Below are 20,288 nucleotides of genomic sequence, written 5' to 3'. Positions count from 1 at the left end.
CCACAAATGCAGGAATCTTCAGTCGGCCTCCACTGACATGGAAGCCATAGACACTTTGCTGCAGACAGAACTGGACTGAGGTTTCACCATTGGACCTTTTTCTGTGCCGCTGTTTAGCACTTGGAGAGTCAGCCCTACTGGGCTTTTTAAGGGCAAATTCTCTAATAAACTCCGCTTAATTTATGATTTGTCCCCACCTCATTCCACTCATGTTCCCAGTTTAAATTCTCTAATTCCGTCTGAAGAGTTCTCCCTCAAGTACGCTTCTGTTGGCCTAGCCATATAGTGCATCATCGGCATAGGATTGGGTGCATGGCTGTCCAAGGCAGACATTTTGGATGTCTTTAAGCTATTGCCTAACAAGCCATCTTTGAGGGCAATGTCATGGCATCAAGTCGAAAGGCTCATACTGTTTCGCCACCAAACTAACATTCGGCTCAAAGAGCGGTCCGTGGCTTTTTGACACGTTCGTACAATCTCTCACCTGGATTTTGTCCCACCAGGAGCAGTGCCAGAAGTCATCCACTACCTTGGCGACTTCCTGTTGATTGAACTGCCTGGCAAGTCCCCCAAAAATTTGGATAGATTAAGGATAGTGTTTGGCAACTTAAACGTGCCCTTCGCAGAGCATAACGTGGAAGGTCCGGTTCAATCTTTCACCTTTTTAGGCATCAGTCTAGACACCCGCTTCATGCAGGCCAGCCTCCCTCTCATTCATGCCTTCGCCCGTTCACAAGTTTGTACCAAGAAGAAACTACAGTCCTTGTTAGGCATGCTCAATTTCGCAATAAGGATTATTCCTCTGGGGTGTTCCTTCATATCACAATTTCTGGTTTTCCTGTCGCAGGCACAGGACCCTGATCAAATTCCCAGATTGGACCAAGCAGTGAACGCTGATCTGGCTATGTAGGATGGGTTCCTGGAGAACTGGAATGGTGTGTCCATGTTCATCCCGGTAGCATCTGCCTCATGTAGTGAAGGATGCAGCGGTCTCCACAGGCTTTGCAGCAGTTTTTGTCCCTCACTGGTTTGCAGGACCATGGCCACAGGAGATTCTGCTGATCCCTGGGTTTAGTCAGTTGTCCTCCTTGTTCGAACTCTATCCTATAATAGCAGCAGCTCAGGTTTGGGGTCACACCTGGATAGGGCAAACAGTGGTTTTCTCCATGAACAACCTGGCCACAGCCGAAACCATCAATAAAGGCAGGTCCAAGTCCTTGGTCATTATGTCCTTTCTATGCAGGCTAATGCAGACATCCCTACAGTACAAGCTCAACGTACACTGTACATTTATTTCTGGCAAGTGCAAGGTCACAGTGGATGCACTGCCCCGCTGAAACTTTTTATTCTTTCAACAGAATTCCGGAGTCAACCCGTCCATCTCATGTTTCGGGACATGTCAGCTATCCTTTTGCGATCCCCTTCCGGGTTACTACCCGACCTGGTCATCAAAGCTGCCATTTACTTAACTTTCTATGGTTTCCTGCGGCCAGGCAAGTTCACCTACAGGGGCTTCGGTTGCCAGGTACTATGGAGGTGTCACCTATCCCACCTCCAAGATCATTTCATACCACATCTGGCGATGTCCAAGACCCAATAGCACCTGCCTAGCCAGTCTAGTACCGGTCCATTGTTACCATTCCCTACCAACCCCCTGGACACTAACCAATTCATCAAACACATCCGCATTCTCCTGGTCAACTTAGGCCTAGGGCCAGCCTATATTCAGGGCACTCCTTCTGTATTGGAGCAGCTTCAGCTGCCTCTCAGCACAATGTACCGGATCATGTCATTAGGAGGTTGAGCAGGTGGAAGTTCGCTTGCTTCTCCCGGTACATCCCAAACTCGCAGGTTGAAATGTCACAAGCCTTTGCCAAGCTTGCTCAATAAGGTAACATGTTCAATAAACACTTATTTCCCTAACCTGGTATTTTTGTACCCTTTTTTGACATACTGGCCAGCTGACCAGGGCACACCTCAGGTCTGTGTGTTTTGTTGTCTTGTGGCATCTTTATGTGGTTCTGTGTTTGTCTCGGTTCAAGGGACTCTGATCATAAATAAAAAGGACAGTATGGTGGCCTGAATTTATGGGAGGAGCCCGGGGGTACATATTCAGCCCACTCCCCTGCTTCTCTCGGTTCTGGTGCGTGATACCCTCCCACCCATTCCCCTTCTCAGGGCACTTGAGTATGCCCCTTTTTTGGCATACTGGCCAACTGACCAGGGCACACCTTAGGTCTGTGTTTCGTTGTAAGTCTTGTGGCGTCTTTATGTGGTACTGTGTTTGTCTCAGTTCAAGGGACTCCGATCATAAATATGTTTTAAAGCATTATATGTAAAAATGAAATGAAATAACAAAAAATATATTTAAAAAGTCATGAAAATAAAAATATAAATTAAAACCAAAATTGACAATTTAGGGTAATTAAATCCCCCTTGAAAAGTCATAGAATCGTATATGTCTCTAGGTCTTCATTGATGCCATTGGGTGCCAAAGTATTATATTTGTAGATCCAATAGGTCTCTTCTATACACAGCCTCAGAAATCTTTCATTCTCAGGTATGTTCATTGGCACAGTTTCTACTACAAATACCTTAGAATCTGCAGTGTTCTTATTATGTTTAATGTAAGGTATTGTAACACTATATTGCTTGCCCACCTGTCTTCTTTCTCCTATATATTCCTGACTGTCTCCATATCTATTTGGTGTGAAAAAGAGGTGTGGCCTCTACACGCATTGTCTCCATATAGACAGACTGATGCTAGTTGTCATCTGGAAGCGTGAGGTTTCAATCCGTGGGGTGGCTAGCTTCTAGCAGCTCTCTTTTCAGGTGGCTGCTGTCGTGCGGCTTCCCCCTGGCAGTGATTTGTTGCAGCGCTCCTGGTTATTCCTCTTGATTGGCCTTGAGTAGATAGCCTGTTTGTGTTCCATCTGTCCGGACCCCCTCCCCAGGCACACACAGCGTATTGTGCATGTAAGTGGGTATTGTTTTAATAAAACACATGGCATACTAGTAATTGGAGTCCTCTTGCCTCCTTGTCAGCTTCACAAAGACTGCTGGGCTGTAACTTTGGCTTCTGATACAAGTGGCTTGGACTGGAAGAGATCAGTTCAGATCAAATGTTTTGACCCCATTATAGCTACCAGCTGATCCATCAGGCTCTGAAAATCGGATGTGGGCTTGTTTAACAATATCATATGGACCTGAGTGTGATTCACTAATCTTTGTTTATTTACTCTTAGTTTAGTGAGGTGCTTGTGCTGTTTCTCTTGTTTTTTGCTAGTGGTATACCAGGCTCCACTGGGTTTTTTCAGCTGCATTTATCTCTAACTCAGTTTTGGGTTCCATAAGTTGGAGTTGTGGCACTGGAACCATTTTGGACCTGGTCAATAGCCTTTCCTAGACAAATATTATAGTTTACCATACAAAACATTTTGAAAGTAGGCTGAGGCTGATGACACCAGGCTAGGAGAGCAACATCTTTGTTTTTCATCTGGTAGTTGCACACACACCACAATATGGCCAGGACCCTGGTCGTGTTTGAACATTACTGTTCCTTTTCCTTGGTATTTTTATGCGCACTGCCATTTACAGTTTAGCACAGCACACCAAACTAGTCAGCCTGAAGACAATGATTTATATGAATATTTCTGATTAATTATAATTAAAGGTGGAAATGTTTATTGTTATTATAAGATACATTGTTGTATGACAAGGCTTTTATTTTGTAGTGATGTAAAGTGGATTATTCTACCTGTTTTATTGGTGCCGCCTGAAAATCTGTGTATTTGGAAATAAAAGCAGTCCTGGCAAAAGCACACCAACTCATCCTCTGTCTAAATGCAGACTTTCTCAGGCATCTATAAGTAAGAATTTTTAGATGTTGGTAACTTTCCAATCGGGGGTTTATTTATAAAAAAAATATCAATGTGCGAATATGTGTATTTCCTATGATTTAATATAAAAATACTGCGCTATACACATAAACAATAGCAACCAGCACTACAATCTTAAAGAGGAAGTAAACCCCATAACTTATCTCATTTTTTAAAAATATATAAATGGTGTTAAACATTGCTAAGCCATACATATTTAAATTTGTCCCAAACGAGCTTTGTAAATACCGTTTTTATCAGTTTTATTATTTAGGCTCTTCCGGGTATCGCCCGCGCCATTCATCCTCCTGTATGCTGAAGCTTTTGTGGACGTCATTTCCGCCCTTAGTTCGTTTCCCTGTGGAAATCTTGCGCATGCACCGTAGCGTCGGAACCAAGCCTCTATCTCTATTGCCATTACTACAGCAAAAGAGCGAACACAATGAAGACGGCAAATCACTAGCATTGCAAGACTTCGCTCTGTGCCGTTCTCATTGTCAGCTAATGACCCGGCAAGCAGACAGAAACGGCACACATTGTATGCCGTTAAAGGATATACACAGTGCGCAAGTGCGGGAAGGTCACAGCACATAGAAGGATGATTTATATCGAAACCAAAACTGTGAGTGCACTTTCACAGGCAGCGATTAGCTGCCTGTGCTATATAGATTAAGATGAGCTAAAATAGTAGAGGAGGGTTTACAACCACTTTAACAAAAATTGTGTGAATTAATAAAGTGAAAACAGTGTAGCGCTAAGAATTAAACTCATCAATCCCAATGCGTTTCGTCTACAAAGACCAACAAGAAGCATTACCCTGTTGAAGTCTTTGTAGACGAAACATGTCGGGTTTAATGAGTCCTTTCCATGCCATTGCGCCTTTTTGAATTTGATGCTTTTGTGATCACAGAGGAGATTTTTTACTTAATGCAATACATCTTAGAATCTATGTAAAGCCTTTTTATTCCAAATAAACCCGTAACCATGTGGTTTTTCACTATGTGGAGGCTTTCTTTTTTTTATGGATGCTGTTTACCATAAACCTACCAAACGGTTCTGTGGTGGAAAGAGGTTTTTTACCATCTGGGACATTGCTATCCTGATCCATATTCTCACATGCCGGGTCAAGGTTGCCAGGGGTGGCTCAGCTGAGGAGGAGGAATTGCACCACTCGGTATCCAGAGCTTTGATATCACGTGCCTGATTGATGCTACCTTCTGGTAAGCGTATTTAATCTTCTCGAAAATAGAAATGAAATGTAGCGCTAATAAAAGTAACCAGTAATGAAAAACACACCAGTAATGGTGGCCATTAGTAAAGGCCCATGGCTTGACGTGATATAAGGTGAGTAATAAATAAGATATAATAATGTCCCAACGTGTGGCCATGGGTCAGACAATGAAAAGTCCCAGAATAGACTGTATACAGAATTTGCACTGGTGCAGGAATCTTCTCCTCTGTATCTCATAGGTAATACGATCATGTAATGGGAATAGATGAAATACGCTTACTAGAGGAAGTGGATTCGGATGCCGGTGACACCGAATCAAACAGGCTCAGAGATCCTTGATGGACGGTGGTTGTTCACAGGAACCCCGGATCTCAAGGGGGATCTTTCCTCTGTAATCACTGTCGCGGCTGCCAATTCCAAGGACTAAGGAAGGGTCACGGCCACGGGAGAATCTCCAGAGTGTGGGTGGTTCCCAAAAAGATGTAAAAAACGCCAATAGTGTAGATCAAATGACGTATGTTTATTGGATATCACCAATAATCAACAAACAATGTAAAAAGCGTGATCACGTAAAAAAGATAAAAACAAGTGTAGGGAAGAGTAAGGCTCGCCCGACGCGTTTCATCCACATGGACTTCAACTGGGGCATCAAACTCATCTCCTACACTGTATATATTTATATAAAAACTACACAAATAGTGCGACCAATCAAACTTCAATGATAAGGTCACATGATGGGTCTGCTCTTGATAGGACAGAGAGGAGTCAGCTGATTGCCTTGTATTAACCAATGAAACCGCCCACCAATAGGGAAGAGGCATATAATTTAGCCAATAAGAAAATAGTGAACATATTAAAAGTGTATTAAGAAAATAAAGAGGGGGGACCCACAATATCTAATAGTCTGCAGTGCTATAAACATCCATGTCCACTCAAGGAGTTCTAGGATACATCAATACATAAATCATAGTGAACAGATACAATGTCAAAATCCTATATATAGATATAGATGACCGAGGGGATATAGTTTAAAATCGTTGGTAGAAGCTACACTGAGAGTTACATGACCGCATCTTGTCTGACATAGCCAGACAGCCCACGTATGTACACTGCGCCGTTCAGCCAATCAGGCGAGCGCAATAAACAGGAACGAAAAGGGGCCAGGTCATGTGATATGTCAGCTGACATAGTCACATGATCGTAGGAGATGAATAGCGTCTCTGTTGTGCAAATCCAAGGCAGCACGTAACCACAGAGGAAGTCACATGTTGCCAGGGAGCCAATGAAAGAATACTATGTCTCTAGCCCTTCAGGACTGTAAGCAGAGAAGGAATTACCATCCCCTGTAGTGCGGAAGTGGAGGGTAAGATGACGGAGACAACCGGAAGTGTTGAGACAGCAAATATCTCTACTTCCCCCGGTGTCATGGCCCTGGAGATTAATAAAATTGTATTATGAAACTCTAGAAGTGCAAGATATGAATAATCAGAATGAATAGATGTGTGCACATAAGTCGTGACAGAGTGCATTTAATCTTCTCCCCTGGGTGGTGGATGCACACACAGCGGTGACTCCTTTAGTCCTACACTACTGGATTCCTTCCAATCAATATATACTACTGGATTAATGTTTTAATCACCAATGGAACTATACTACCAATGTTGATTTACAATTTGCACAGTGCACTTTATATAGAGACACTATCAATCAGATGATGGTGTTAGAGTTTTTTGTATATGCTAATCACAATTTATTTTGTGTATCACAGTATGTTAATATGTCAATACTCAACATTTGATTCTTAGCGCTGCACTCTTTTCACTTTATTTCTTACAATTGTCAGCGCCATATAGTGGTCTACATAATGTAGTATTTTCCTGATTGCGGTATTTCAGGAAAATACCATATTTCTGTTACTAGATGGAGCTGACGGTCATAGGAAATACACATATTAGACAAATTACTGGGATTATTCGCGATGACTCTGTGAATGTTGAGACATTCACACAAGTTTTTATTTAGAAGTAGACTCCTTATAGTTGCTCCATTATATGCTCCTTGTATATATCCTACCTTACTTTTACAGCTGCAAGCAAGGGTGCACACATATGTGCCTTTATTTCTTCTTAAAACATGGTAAAGTTTCCCATCTGGCTGACTTTGGAAACAGTGGCTGCTGTCATTTTGTTTCACTAGTTACGTCTCCTCCCCCAGCCTGCTGATTGGATAGTGAAAGAGCATAAACACAATGATAAAGTCATATTTGTGCTCTTCCCTCTTTAAACCTGTACTATATTAGGCTGACAAACACTTTGCAGAGCAATAAAGTCTTGGATAGTCAGAGTGCTACCGTTTTCTCTTCCAGTCTGAGTGCTACTGTGCCAGGGTTTACAGGAGTTTGCTGCTTGGATATTCCTGATAGTTATGCCAGTGCTCCTCGCCATCCACCATAGCCATGGAAAAATATTGTTTAGTTTGAATCACAGAATCATTTGCACTAACTAGTGCAATGGGGATGGAACTAGCCCAAACCACAATATAGAGGCTACTCTAAGGTTACCAAATTTTTAAATTAAATCTGGGGACACCCCATTGACCACACCCACGTTTAACTACACCCACAAAATCATGCCATTTGAAGCCACATCTACAGAAGCACACCCTCAATATTATAACACACTCAAAAATTTGTCCCAGATTTTTTTTAAACAAAAGGCAGACATTCAATGTATAAAAGCAAAAATTGTAGGCATGGCCAAATTACAGTGACAGTGGGAGGGAGTGTAGGTAAAAGCTTATCCTGCTCTTGGACAAGAGTAAGAAACACACAGAGTGCAGGGGTCAGGAGTGCATAATACACAGAGAGCAGGGGTCAGGAATACATAATACACAGAGTGCAGGGGTCAGGAATGCATAATACACAGAGTGTAGGGGTCAGGAATGCATACTACAGAGTGCAGGGGTCAGGTGTGCATAATACACAGAGTGCAGGGGTCAGGAGTGCATAATACACAGAGTGCAAGGGTCAGGAATACATAATACACAGAGTGCAGGGGTCAGTAATACATAATACACAGAGTGCAGGGGTCAGGAATACAAAATACACAGAGTGCAGGGGTGAGGAATGCATAATACAGAGAGTGCAGGGGTCAGTAATAAGTAATGCCCAGGGTGCAGAGGAGCAGATGAGCAAATTTGGACCCCAAAAGTGTATTGCTCCCAACAGACATTGAAGTGAAGGTTACATCTAATCAGCTTTGGACCCCAAAAATGAATTTAAGGTTACACTCCAAGCCCACACAGTGAATTAATATATACTATACTATAAGCATTTTCTACTGGACAGAAATATTCTGTTTAATAGAGAAATAAGCTGGGCACTTCAGAACAAGTTCCTGCTGTGTGACATGGGGGATACAGCAGTGCCAGCATCAGCTATGGTATCCCAGGCCAGCTGATGCAGAGGCAGCACATGAGAGCAGCTTGTCCTCTATCATTCTTACTGTATACAGCAGTAATCACAGCACTGAGTGGGTGTCACAGCAGACCACAGAGACCAAGTGCCAGAACTATACAGACAGCTACCACTGGCTGGGTGTAATCTGTTAACCCTCCTTGGGTACCTGGCAAAAAGAAAGCCAACCCATTTCCTAAGAGATGGGTGTTTGCCAGGAATTTTCCTCAGTAAACAGGGACAAATAGTCACCTTAGGTTACACTATAATTTTATTTATTCCAGTATATGTAATACTGAAGTTACATTTAAATCTAATGACCCTTAATAAATCTGCATACATTTGAGTACATTTGGTACATCAAATATTTTGTCTGAATAGGAAAAGTCACTGTATTGTTCATTTTCATTTCCCTAAAACTGCTTTAGATACCTCTTTCTGTTATTTTTACGTTTCTCATTTAAAACGAAATAATAACACACTAACTGTAAATCACCAGGTTAACTTTAAGAATACTGTGTTAAAAACAGGAATTGCTGTTCAAGATCTATTTTGTTGCGTTTGTTCCAGTCAAAGGTATTTTATATTTAACTGAGAGATTATAATCAGTTAAGTCCTCACTAATGCAGGCTTTTACATCCCTCCGTCCAGGCAGACATACTAAAATGTTTCATATTAACATTGTGCTCCGGTATTGTATTGTATATTCCAAAACATGCAGCTTTGTTAAAGCGGAGTTCCAACCTGAATTTTTTTTTTACATTTTCCCAGTCCTTGATCAATATTGACAAACATTTGGAATGAAAAAAAATGTTTTACTTACCCGAAGTGCCCTGTTGCTAGGTGGTGGCTTCTAATCTGCCACTTCCGGGTCCGCGGAGCAATGCATCACTTCCTCGCCTATGCTCCTGGGAAATGATGACTCACATTTCCCAGGAGTCAGTGGGCAGAAACGTGTAAAAAAATCACGTTATTTCCCATCAGGAAATGACGTGATTTACTGCGGATCTATCTAGGTTGCCATAACAATGGGAAGGGACCTTCCTCCGTTGCCGTCCGTTGTTATGGCAATTTGATAAACAATCAGCGCTACGGCCACCAGAGCATCGCGCATGCGCGAGATCGAGAGGTGCATGCTGGTTACGCAGCATGCACCTCTCGATATGTTATCCAGGACGAGGTTGCGAATGGGCTTCATATGCCCACACTCATCATAGCAACTGCCAGAAGAGGATCAGATAAATCGTAAGCAAAAAAAAAAATAGGATTACTATCCACTAGCATATACACATATAGTTTATGTATATTATTAATGCAGTGAAAGGGGATGCCTGTTAAAAAAAATAATACATTTGGTGACCGGAACTCCGCTTTAAATAAATATAAATATAATCACCAGCAGGGCAAATTGCAAATGCATGCTGCCAGTCCTGATGGAGAAATGTTGGTGCCTCTTTCTCCTAGGAATGACTTGCAGATATTGGCTTGAAAGCTCCAACTTTAACTGTGAAATGCCTCAGCAGGAATAACAATGGCTGTGTTATATACCAGCCAATTGTAGACTCAGAACCTGTCTATAAGGCTTGGATAGTGAACCCTCTATGCCAGGGATCCTCAAACTACGGCCCTCCAGCTGTTGCAGAACTACACATCCCATGAGGCATTGTAAAACTCTGACATTCACAGACATGACTAGGCATGATGGGAATTGTAGTTCCTGAACACCTGGAGGGCCGCAGTTTGAAGACCCCTGCTCTATGCTGTCTGCACATTGGTGGGGGTGTGAGCCCTAAGAAGGGCCAAGGCACCCCTCAAGGGATGATGGGCTTTGCTGCAGGATGGCTCCCAGGTTCTATCCCTCAAAAGCACTCATGCAGATGGCAGATAACCAGGGAAAGGACTAGAGCTTAGTACGAAATTCATAGACAATCTTTTTTAATGGGAGCAGGCTGAGGTCAGTGCAGGCAGTGAATAAGCATGGTCAGATACAAGACCAAAGTCAATAATTGGAGAGAGCAGAACTGCAACACAAATGCAGAGGAACACCGGATGACACAGTAAGTACAGGGGTCATTGGGTGACACAGGGTACACTTGAGACACCAGGTTACTAGGGTCACTAGGAGGCAGAGGAGTGCAAGGATTTCTTAACACACAGATATACAGGGGTTACTGGAGTACACAGGGGCCACAGTCTCTGGGGGAACAAGAGTGCAGGGGACACTGAAGGCACAGCAAGCCTGGAACTAAGAACTGGAAACTCTAGAAGAAGTCAGGAACTGGGGCCTGCGGCCAGAATTATAACTTATTACTCAGGCAAACAGTGCTGGTCTAAGTACAGCTTAAAGTTTATGTGTTTCCATTCACACAACATACCTAAAAATAATTTGTTTGGAGCAGGCCTCATGCAGACTTCAAGCTACCATTTAAAATAAGAACAATTTGAAAAAAAAGGAAGTTAAATCTGTCCTCAGTGACAAAGCGGAATATTCTACACAGAATGCAGAAGCCCAACTAGTAGATTTTTGTTGGGACAGACAGCATTCAAATTTACTTTACAATTGACCAATACACCACAGACAGGATTATACAGACCACAGACAGGATTATTTATGGTAAACATGATCTCCTCAGCCCCCTCTACATAGCAAAGCCAAACTTTCAAAAAAGATCAAGTAAAATGTAATCAGTAAATTTGAAAATTCTATGTGCATGAGCACATGTAACAAATGTAAAGCAAGTGTTATTCCAATGTGGCTATGAAAGTGGAAATGCATTTTAAACAGTGGTGTTGATTGACAGGCTGGGCAGGGGAAAGCGGAGAAGCTACTATATTAATCATCAGCTGGGAGTGGGTGATTCTTAAAGCTGTCACACCAGTGCAAGAGCAAGGTAGGAAAAGACCACATTTACTGGTAAAAGATCAGCTTTGCATGTCAGTAGCACCACAGGTAACAAATCAACTTTATAGGTCTACATCACTACATGGAATGGATAAGCTTTTCATCTGATCTATGGCAGCAATCTGGGAAGCCTCTAGTTCTCATAGTGCTCAGTAGTTCAAAGTCCCACATCTGATTGATACATGGCTTGGTAGATCTTAGTCCTATGAAACACTCACTTCTCAATCATTGGTTATAATCTTTTTTTTGTGGTGGGGGCATTATTTGGAGGAATCTGCTCAGAAGTTAGCTTCCCTGTGGCACTGTGGTCTGACAACTCATAAATACGGCTGCACTGGCATAGTGCAAGCAGTCAATGTCCAAACCAGCTTCATTGAATGCCACATTTTGTTGTGCAGGACTTGCATACCATGTACATCCTCCTCTTTCTTCAGTCACTGTCCAAGTGGCTAGCCTAAAATAAACCACACACCACTCCCAGGACCTGGTTGACTCAATCCAAGGTCAGGGATATCCTGCCCTCTTATGCAAATGTTGCCATACCCTAACTGGGAAGCTTGGCAGAGCAAAGCACTATATGCAAAACCCAGGCACTGATACAAGCAAAGACAATTTGCTTTCCCAAAGAAAGAGCAGTGTAACATGGATTCTGATTTGATGCCATGGATGCTTTGAACTGCTTATTGAATTATCTCAACTGTGTTAGGATTTTGTTTGCCTGGTGAAAAAAAAATCTACATATTGTTCTTTTATAGATCTGGATTAAATGTGTTTCTTTGAGTCACAAGAGGTATCCCCCACTGTTATCACATATCTGTGTCTTTCAGCTAACCTTTCAGTTAAAAGTAAAATTTAGTTGTCTTTGGAGCTTTTGCTTTAAGCTGTAGTTAGTACTTTAGTTTTATTATTCTGTACAACGTATTGGTTATGGTTTATACCTGTGTTCAGCTTCTAGGTAATCACTCTACCTTGGGAAGAACGGAAAGAGTGGATCGCCCTGTACAGCGGTTCTCACATGGTAGTGCAGTGCCACAAAGACCACGGCCTATGATGGTTCCATCTATTGGTTAGTTGGCTAGCTTGTTGTGTGTTTTATACTTTCTTTATAAGTGTAGGTGGTGTGAACAATGTGTTACAATTGACTTTACACAGTAATCAATATTCTGCAGTTTAAGATTTTTTAAAGAGTTTAATGTTTAATGTTTGCTGGTTAATAAGAAGAAAATGTTAAATATGCAGTGTATGTAATATCTAACATATACAAAACACTTTAAAGTATGAAATTTTTTTTTTATATTCTGAAACTAAGGCATACATGATATGTCCATTGCAATGCTAGTTTTCACATTGTCTTTAAAAGCATATAAACAGAATTGAGTGCATGCTAGCTATGTATTGCTTACAAAAGCTAACCAAATTTAACATATCACAGTATGTGCCATCTATCTGCTGTGGAGCTAATAGTAGAGCACTCCTTAGACCCAGCTGTGGTTATAGTCCTTCCTATTCAACAAGAAAAATGTAAAGATTTCCTGTTGGCCTAAAAGGATACTTAGTGAGTCTGCATAGATATTCAATATAGTTAATTTGAATTAGGAAACGGTGATTTTATTACATTCCGTACGATATTAAGGCAGGTGAAGTGATGTTTAATTGGTTCAATATTTGTTATTATTGACAACGCTCAACCTATTTGGTATTACAATAAATACGGCTAGGTTCACACATATGCTGTTGATGCAGATTGAATTCTGAGAGCACAGCAGCCCATTCATTTGAAAGAGCTACTGTACATGCAAGAAACGTGGGAACAATGTACCAAAGCCGCACTATTTTCCAGACCCAAAAACGTGATGCATTTTCAGATGCACAAGGGGGGGGGGGGGCATTAAAAATGAATGGCACCCCCCGCACGTCTATTAAAAAGCCGCACTTTATTTTGCAAAATGATTGTAAATATAGTTGAAGATATTAACTATACCTGAGGGTGCAGATGCCTTACCTATGCCTGATGGTGCAGATGCCTGAGGGTGCAGATATGTGTGCAATTTACACGCATTCCTGCGCCCACATATATGTGAACCTAGCCGTACAGTCTGAAAGTAAATATATACAGTTTGAATATTTAATCCCTTGGAAGAAATTATATTTCACTAGGACAGCACTTTTTTTTTTATTACACAGCACAGTTACACTTTTTGTCAGATAAATGTTGTGCCCATATTCATCTACACCCCCCATTTGTTTCCATTTACATTTCAAGTGCATACAACTTTTTCTTTTCCCTTCTATTCTAATTTGTAATAGTAATTTATTCCTAAAGATAGATATGCATAAAAAATATATATTCTTATTTCTAGACCTCAAAATATTTGAGACTTATTTATGTAATATGGCTTGTCACTGCTGATTACTAATCTGTTTTGGTAGTGTCACATTTCTTAAGGCCAAAAAAGATAATTGAGATTTCCATTACTTGGCGAAACAGCCAAGTATGCACAACTCAGATGAACTGTTCACTAAGAGGTCATAGTATTGCCCTTAACAATTGATCATTAAGAATGCTAGTGATGTGACAGCCTTATTGAAGTGAGTGGTGCAATCTTTTGCATATTAGTTTAGCATAATGGCTATGTACTTTAAACCAGTGACAGGTTTAATTATGATCATACCCAGGACTTTTTTTCAGTGGGAACGCGGGGAATGCAGTTCCTGCACCTCCAGCATTGAATGTATGTAATGAAAAGGGGTGCTGAGGTATGCTGGAGAGTCTATTGATGCTGGCTGCTGGGGAATCTATTTTTTCTGGAGGGGTTCTATTTTTGCGGGGGGAGGGGGGTCTATTGTTGTTAGTGGGGGATCTACTGTTGAGGGAGGGGTCTATTGTTGCTGGCTGCTGGAGGGTCTATTGATGCTGGCTGTTGGGAGTCTATTGTTGCTGGGGGTGTATAATGTTGCGGGGGGGGGGGGGTTCCTATTGTTGCTGGCTACAGGGGATCAATTTTATGTCCTTTCTTGTTATCGTTAAAAAATTTCATACAAATTCTTAGCAACACAAAATGATACTTGGTTCTGTATTCTCTAAAAGGGGCAATACTGGGAGGTGGTTTGGGGTAGAACCAAGTAACAGTGCTCAGAGGTGGGTAGGGGGCAGAGACAAGATGCGGATCGAAATGGGGGAGTTCCTGCTCCTATTCTCTGAGAAAAAAAGCCCTGATAATACCCTATAATTCTAATAGTCTGCGGTTTTCTAAATTACTCATATTACAGTATTAAAGTGAACATAAACCTTATGCTTCCGGTTTCTATCCACTGAAGCACATTTGATAGTATTTAATATCTTTAACTATGTTTACATTCATTTTGCAAAAAACAGCCAACCTTATTTGTCAAAGTGTCCAAGAATATGAGTTCTGTCAGACCATAAGTGTTGTCTAATAGCTACCAGTCTAAATCAGATGGTTTGAAGTCACTGTCATCTTGTCGATTTATGGTGGAGTTACAGAATCTGTGCATAAGCCCTCCCTCCTTGACCCACTGATACTCCCCTTGCCAGCTCTCCCTTGACATGCCTTCCTCTAACACAGCTGGCCCTAAAATCCCCCAGTGTTGACAACTGTCATGTTACAGTGCTAAGGTCTAACAATTAAAGACACATGTGCCTTCATACCAGCAAGCATCAGATATTTTCACCAGCTGAGGCAGCAGAAGTGGAGACGGAGCATTGGAAACATATCCAGGGTTTACGGGAAGGAGAATTTTACACAAACTTTGCCACTTTGTCCTAAATGGGAAAGTGATAGTGCCCTTTAAATTATGCATACATAGATCTCTATTTAGCTCATCTTACTCTTCCTAGATAAAATAAGTTAGCGTGACTCACTCTGCTTTAATGCAACTGTCACAAAAAGTTGTAAACCAGAAAATTTGCAAATTTTTTTTCTGAAAATATGAAAAAATACTTACCATACAATAGTTTTTGTAGCCAGTAATCATGAGGGTCTTTTTCATCCATTGTTGGTTTCCATTAATAAAATAATTGAAGACATGATAATTTGAAAACATACAATGCCAAACAATAGCATTTGCTAGTTCAAAAAGATGTAAAGTATTTGTAGTTAAATTTTCACAAAAAAAATGAATTCACGAGCAGTAAATCTTCCACCCATTCACTTGGATCATTTCAGAAGTTTGTTAAAGCCTTGTTGTAATGTTCCATGTTCCTATGTTATTCCAGTGCAAACACAGTTGAAAGCAACGTTTGTGCTGCATCGTGGACTGTCACTTGTCAGTAATACTGTCTCCTTAACTCTGACAAGGGAACATAGTTTGATATACCTCTGTTTCAGTGTAATATGTTCAGTGTTAACATTCCTTGTCAAAACAGTTACCACCAGTGAAGACAACCAATAAACTTTTTAGCGCTAAAGACACTGGTAAAAAATTAGGATTTTTGAAGCATACCTTGCTCTGGATTATTGTATATATCAATTTAAGAATGTTCCATCAAAGAATCTTTAAAAAAAAAAAAAAACATAAAAGGGGACACATTTAGATATTTTTGGTATACAGCTGTGACTAGATTTAGCTATTATCTGTTCAAAATAAAAAAGTAGTCAGTCAGTGGCTCTACGGAACATGAATTATGTGTTAAAGAAGGGGTGCCCTGTAAATTAGGGGCACCAATCTCCATGGTCCTCTGTTCCGAATGCTCAGAGCATGTTTAATAGCTCCTTCCCTTTTTTTCCATAGAAATTACACTGGACAGTAACAGTGAAGGTGGCCGTTCTCGGTCAGGTAGTGAGGGAAATATTTCACCTGTAAAAGAAGAAGCTTATTATCGCAGCATTGGAGGACACAGGAAGTGGTCTCCGCACCGTACCAGGGCCTCTGACGATAGATACGGTATGCAAAATAAAACCTTCTTCCTCCTTTTCTACCAAGAAATGGTCTTAAATTCTTCAGCTTTTATGTCTATGCAGGATTGGGTGTCAGATACTTTTTTGGGATCCGCACTTATTTTCTGAGGACGCTCTGTATAATAGTTTTTTTAATTACGTTTTTTTAGATTAGTTTAAGCTGATGTAAATAGAGAATAAAGGCTTCAAACTCTGAGATCATTCTAATGCATTGAAGGCTTGCAGATCTACTGAGTTTTTTTTTGGCCTTTAATGTGCTGTGCAATGAGCCGCCGCGTTTGCATGCAGTGCAGCATGTGTGCAGGGCTTACAGTGCACTTCTCCCTCCATTCCCACATATCTAGAGTGTCCCAGCTTAGGGGAAAGGTAGGATTGCACCAACGTCATGTCCATCATTGCCATCAGCCATGCTGTATGTGTTGTGTAGTATCCTGCATTGCATGCACTTTCTTCCATTGGCCTCTCATATCTAACAAAAATTTGTATGTGAAGATGCCTGATATTCAGCTGTTGCTACAATGGTTTTGTGTGCTCCTTACATACTGCTTTCTTTTTAAATGCATAATTAACCAGGCTTACTGTGCAAAAAAAATTCCAAGTGTAGTTAGCTGATGCTGATAATACCGCATCATTGTGATTTGCTGTGGTTCATAGTACTTGCTTTCAGGGGAAATTGGCTTTGTTTTCTTCACAAATGTCTTGTGATGTGTGCTGTTTTGTGTACTTTTTGCACTCTGCCTCAATGTCTAAAAGGTTGGTTAATACAGTGGAGCATGGAAAGACTGCTGTGTATATTTTGACTCTTCCTTCAGATAGTTATGGCAGCCGTGAGCAGATTTCATCTGAAATGTATGAGGAATCAGAAACAGATGGAGGGATGGATGATTATCCTGCAAGAATATTTGTGGCACTTTTTGACTATGACCCAAGAACCATGTCCCCGAATCCAGATGCTGCAGAAGAAGAACTTCCCTTTAAGGAGGGCCAAATAATTAAGGTGACTTCTTACACTGTATGCCAATCTTTAGTTTACATCCAGATCCTGAGATTAGTGAACAAGGAAACCGCAATGAGTATGAAGACTGTAAGTTCTCACTGTTATGTGAGTAGGTCAGTCATCCTCAAATGGTTAGAGCTAAATCATGCAGATTATTTTAAAAGAATACTTGTAACATAGGTCAAAGTTTATGAATCTAACTTGACTAGCATGCACTGCTTTCAAATTCCTTGATTCATTTCTGTTCAAAACGTGTAAACAACCAGCAGGTAATACCAAGGGACTATATTACTGAAACTGGCTATTTCAATAACAACAAAATACTATGTAGATCACTACTTATCCCATCTTTCTCGCGAAAGTTTGACTTTCCTGTATATTCCTTATCTTGGAGTACAGTACAGAACACAGGCAATTTATTTATACACCATAAGTTATAGGCTCGTACCTTAAGGTGATTGAACATTGGCAAGCTTTTGAGGTTACGCCCCCTTGGGACACCACTCCTATAACTCTAACCAAATCCATGAGTCTTCAGTTTTGTAGCATGCAACTCAGATTAAACAGGAAGAGTTGGAGATGGTAGCCTGTGTTTTGTACTGTACTCCCATATTTGAATTTACAGGTAAGTCAAAATGGCTTATATCTTCAACAGACAGTACAGGGCACAGGGAACTTAATCATATGCCATGAAACATCCCCAAGGAATGAATACAAAGGGTGGACAACAACTAGGTAACTGTACCAACCGGCCCAATAAAAAAAAGTAGGGGTCAAGGATCCAAGTTCAGATCAAGAACCTTGCAGCCAAAAGCTGCAACAGTAGCAGATTGAGCATGTGGTAAAGCTTTGAGAAAGTACAAACAAAAGACTCGGTGTATGTTTGTGTACCAGGTTCTTCTTGGCCAGTTTGGTGCAATTTCTCTTTTCCTCTATGTTGTGAAAAAGGTGAGACAGAATTCGCAGTGGAAGACATAAATTAGCCTAAACTGAGGCTAGGGGACAATTAGAGCATTTGCTTGGTCCAAGTGGTGGTGGCTGGGATAACTAACCTACATGTTGTCTACTCCTCGGATGTGGACCAGAGAAATGGTTGGACAGTGAAATTCTGTCCCTAGGAGAACCTGGTTTGCTTGCTTAAAGGCAGCCAGGCACCTTGTACCCCCTTGATAGGTAATATGACTGTTGTCCTAATGTACCCAAATTGGGTGTCTCTTTAGAACAGAGGGACAACCTGACTACTCTGAGCTCCAAGACATTGATGGGGAGTTTGGTTTGCTCTTTAGACCATGTTCCCTAAAGTGTCAAGGGCTGTAAGACTGCACCCCAGCCCAGCAGAGTTGAACTTTCTCATTGTAAGAAAGGAAAGATTTTCTCAATGTTGGAGCTGGAGTGATAATCCACCAGGGCAAGGAATTTTGTGGGTGGATAGGAGCATGGGTAGGTCCAAGGAAAGAACCTGCTGTGTTGGAAAGTTCTTGAGTGGAATTGGGTAAAAGGTACTGCCTCAAAGGAGACGGCCATTAGACCTTGAATGCTCATAGTGAAGCTTACAGTGGGATGTTTCTTGGATAACAGTAGTTGAGCATAAGCTCTTAGAGAAAGAACTTTCTTTTCAGAAAGAAAGACTTTTGCTTGGGATGTATCCAAGATCATACCCAAGTATTCTAGGTGCAGGGAAGACTGGAGAGAAAAACTTGTTGATATTGAGCACCCAGCCAAAGGCCTGGGGCAGCTGAATTGTCTTTTGGACATTTCCTGAGAGTTGCAATTGCGATAACTCCTTCAGGAGAAGATCGTCTAGATAGTCTGTCACTTTGCCTAAGTTCTGAGAAGAGCAAGCAAGGATGATAAGACCTTTGTGAACTCCCTAGTTGCAGAGAATAGGCCGAAGGGCAGGGCAACATAATGAAAGTGGTTGCCTGCCACTGCAAAGCGTAGAAAATTGCTGATGAAGTGGGTAAATAGAAACGTGCAGATGGGCATCTTGGATGTACACAGATGCCATGTATTCCCCTTGTTTCAAAGAGGCAATTATTGACCTTGTGGATTCCATCTGAAGTTTTGGAATTTGAAGGAATATTTTGAGGGATTTTAAGTCCAGGATAGGATGAATATCCCTGTTGGTCTTTGGTACCATGGAAACGGGTGGTTCAAGGCATTCTGCAAATTTAACTCTCAGTTTTTGGTTGCTTTTGTAAGACAAAAGCAGTGAGGAGGTAGAGTTTTGAACTCTGTCTTGTACCTATTTGATATCGCAGATTGAACCTATAGGTCTGGGACTCAGGGAGAAGAAAACTGTAACAGATTGCCCCCTGCTCATAGAAGTGAGGCTGCCCTTTTATTGTGAAGAGGACTCTGGGGAAGGCTTGGAGGCATTTGTACTCTAAACATTGGGCAGAAAAGAATGGCTGAACCTAGGTTTTGAAATTAAAGCCTGGTGAGAGCATGCAGGTTCTCTGTGTTTAGAGGACTTAGGAGATCCTGAGGAGGGTGGTTTTTGGCCCTTTCTCTGAGGAAATAATACCTTTCCATCTGTGCCCTCTTTGTTGAAATGAATATGTGCCTCACCAAATAGACATCTTCCTTGGAGGAACATATAGAAAATAACAATCAAGCAGACCTAAGTATAAATATGGTGTCAATATAAATACATGAAACAATGTGGAAAAAAACAATCCATGTGAAATTAAATTAATATAGTGTCCATTCCATCATCCACAAAAAATGTGTACCACTTATAAATTGAATTAATAGTTAAAATAATGTGCTTCCAAGTGGTGACAAAAAACACAGTGTTCCATACAGTGCTCCACTCAGAATGGAGAGTTCATTGGTGCTCCATCCACAATGAGAAAGTGTAAAGATGTCCTAAACGCACCCTTTGGGCAGAATAAACTGACCAGA

At 41.2% G+C, this 20,288-nt stretch overlaps 1 protein-coding gene across 23 annotated transcripts in view; it reads left to right on the top strand.

Annotated features, from left to right (window-relative positions):
* RIMBP2 (RIMS binding protein 2) overlaps positions 1-20,288 on the top strand; it is an 883,237-nt gene that overhangs the window by 794,640 nt on the left and 68,309 nt on the right. For 12 of the 23 annotated variants that reach the window (XM_073628097.1, XM_073628121.1, XM_073628131.1 and 9 more), the window contains 3 exons: positions 12,414-12,531; positions 16,218-16,370; positions 17,197-17,381. In XM_073628097.1, the coding sequence (XP_073484198.1) occupies positions 12,414-12,531; positions 16,218-16,370; positions 17,197-17,381 (456 nt within the window). The remainder of the gene's footprint in view (positions 1-12,413; positions 12,532-16,217; positions 16,371-17,196; positions 17,382-20,288) is intronic. The other 11 variants (XM_073628271.1, XM_073628164.1, XM_073628137.1 and 8 more) reach the window with 1 other exon arrangement.

The sequence above is a fragment of the Aquarana catesbeiana genome, linkage group LG01 (genome assembly GCF_042186555.1).
Source record: "Aquarana catesbeiana isolate 2022-GZ linkage group LG01, ASM4218655v1, whole genome shotgun sequence".
NCBI lineage: Eukaryota > Metazoa > Chordata > Amphibia > Anura > Ranidae > Aquarana > Aquarana catesbeiana.
Note: the sequence above shows the minus strand (reverse complement) of the source record. Positions and strands in the feature narration are given on the sequence as shown.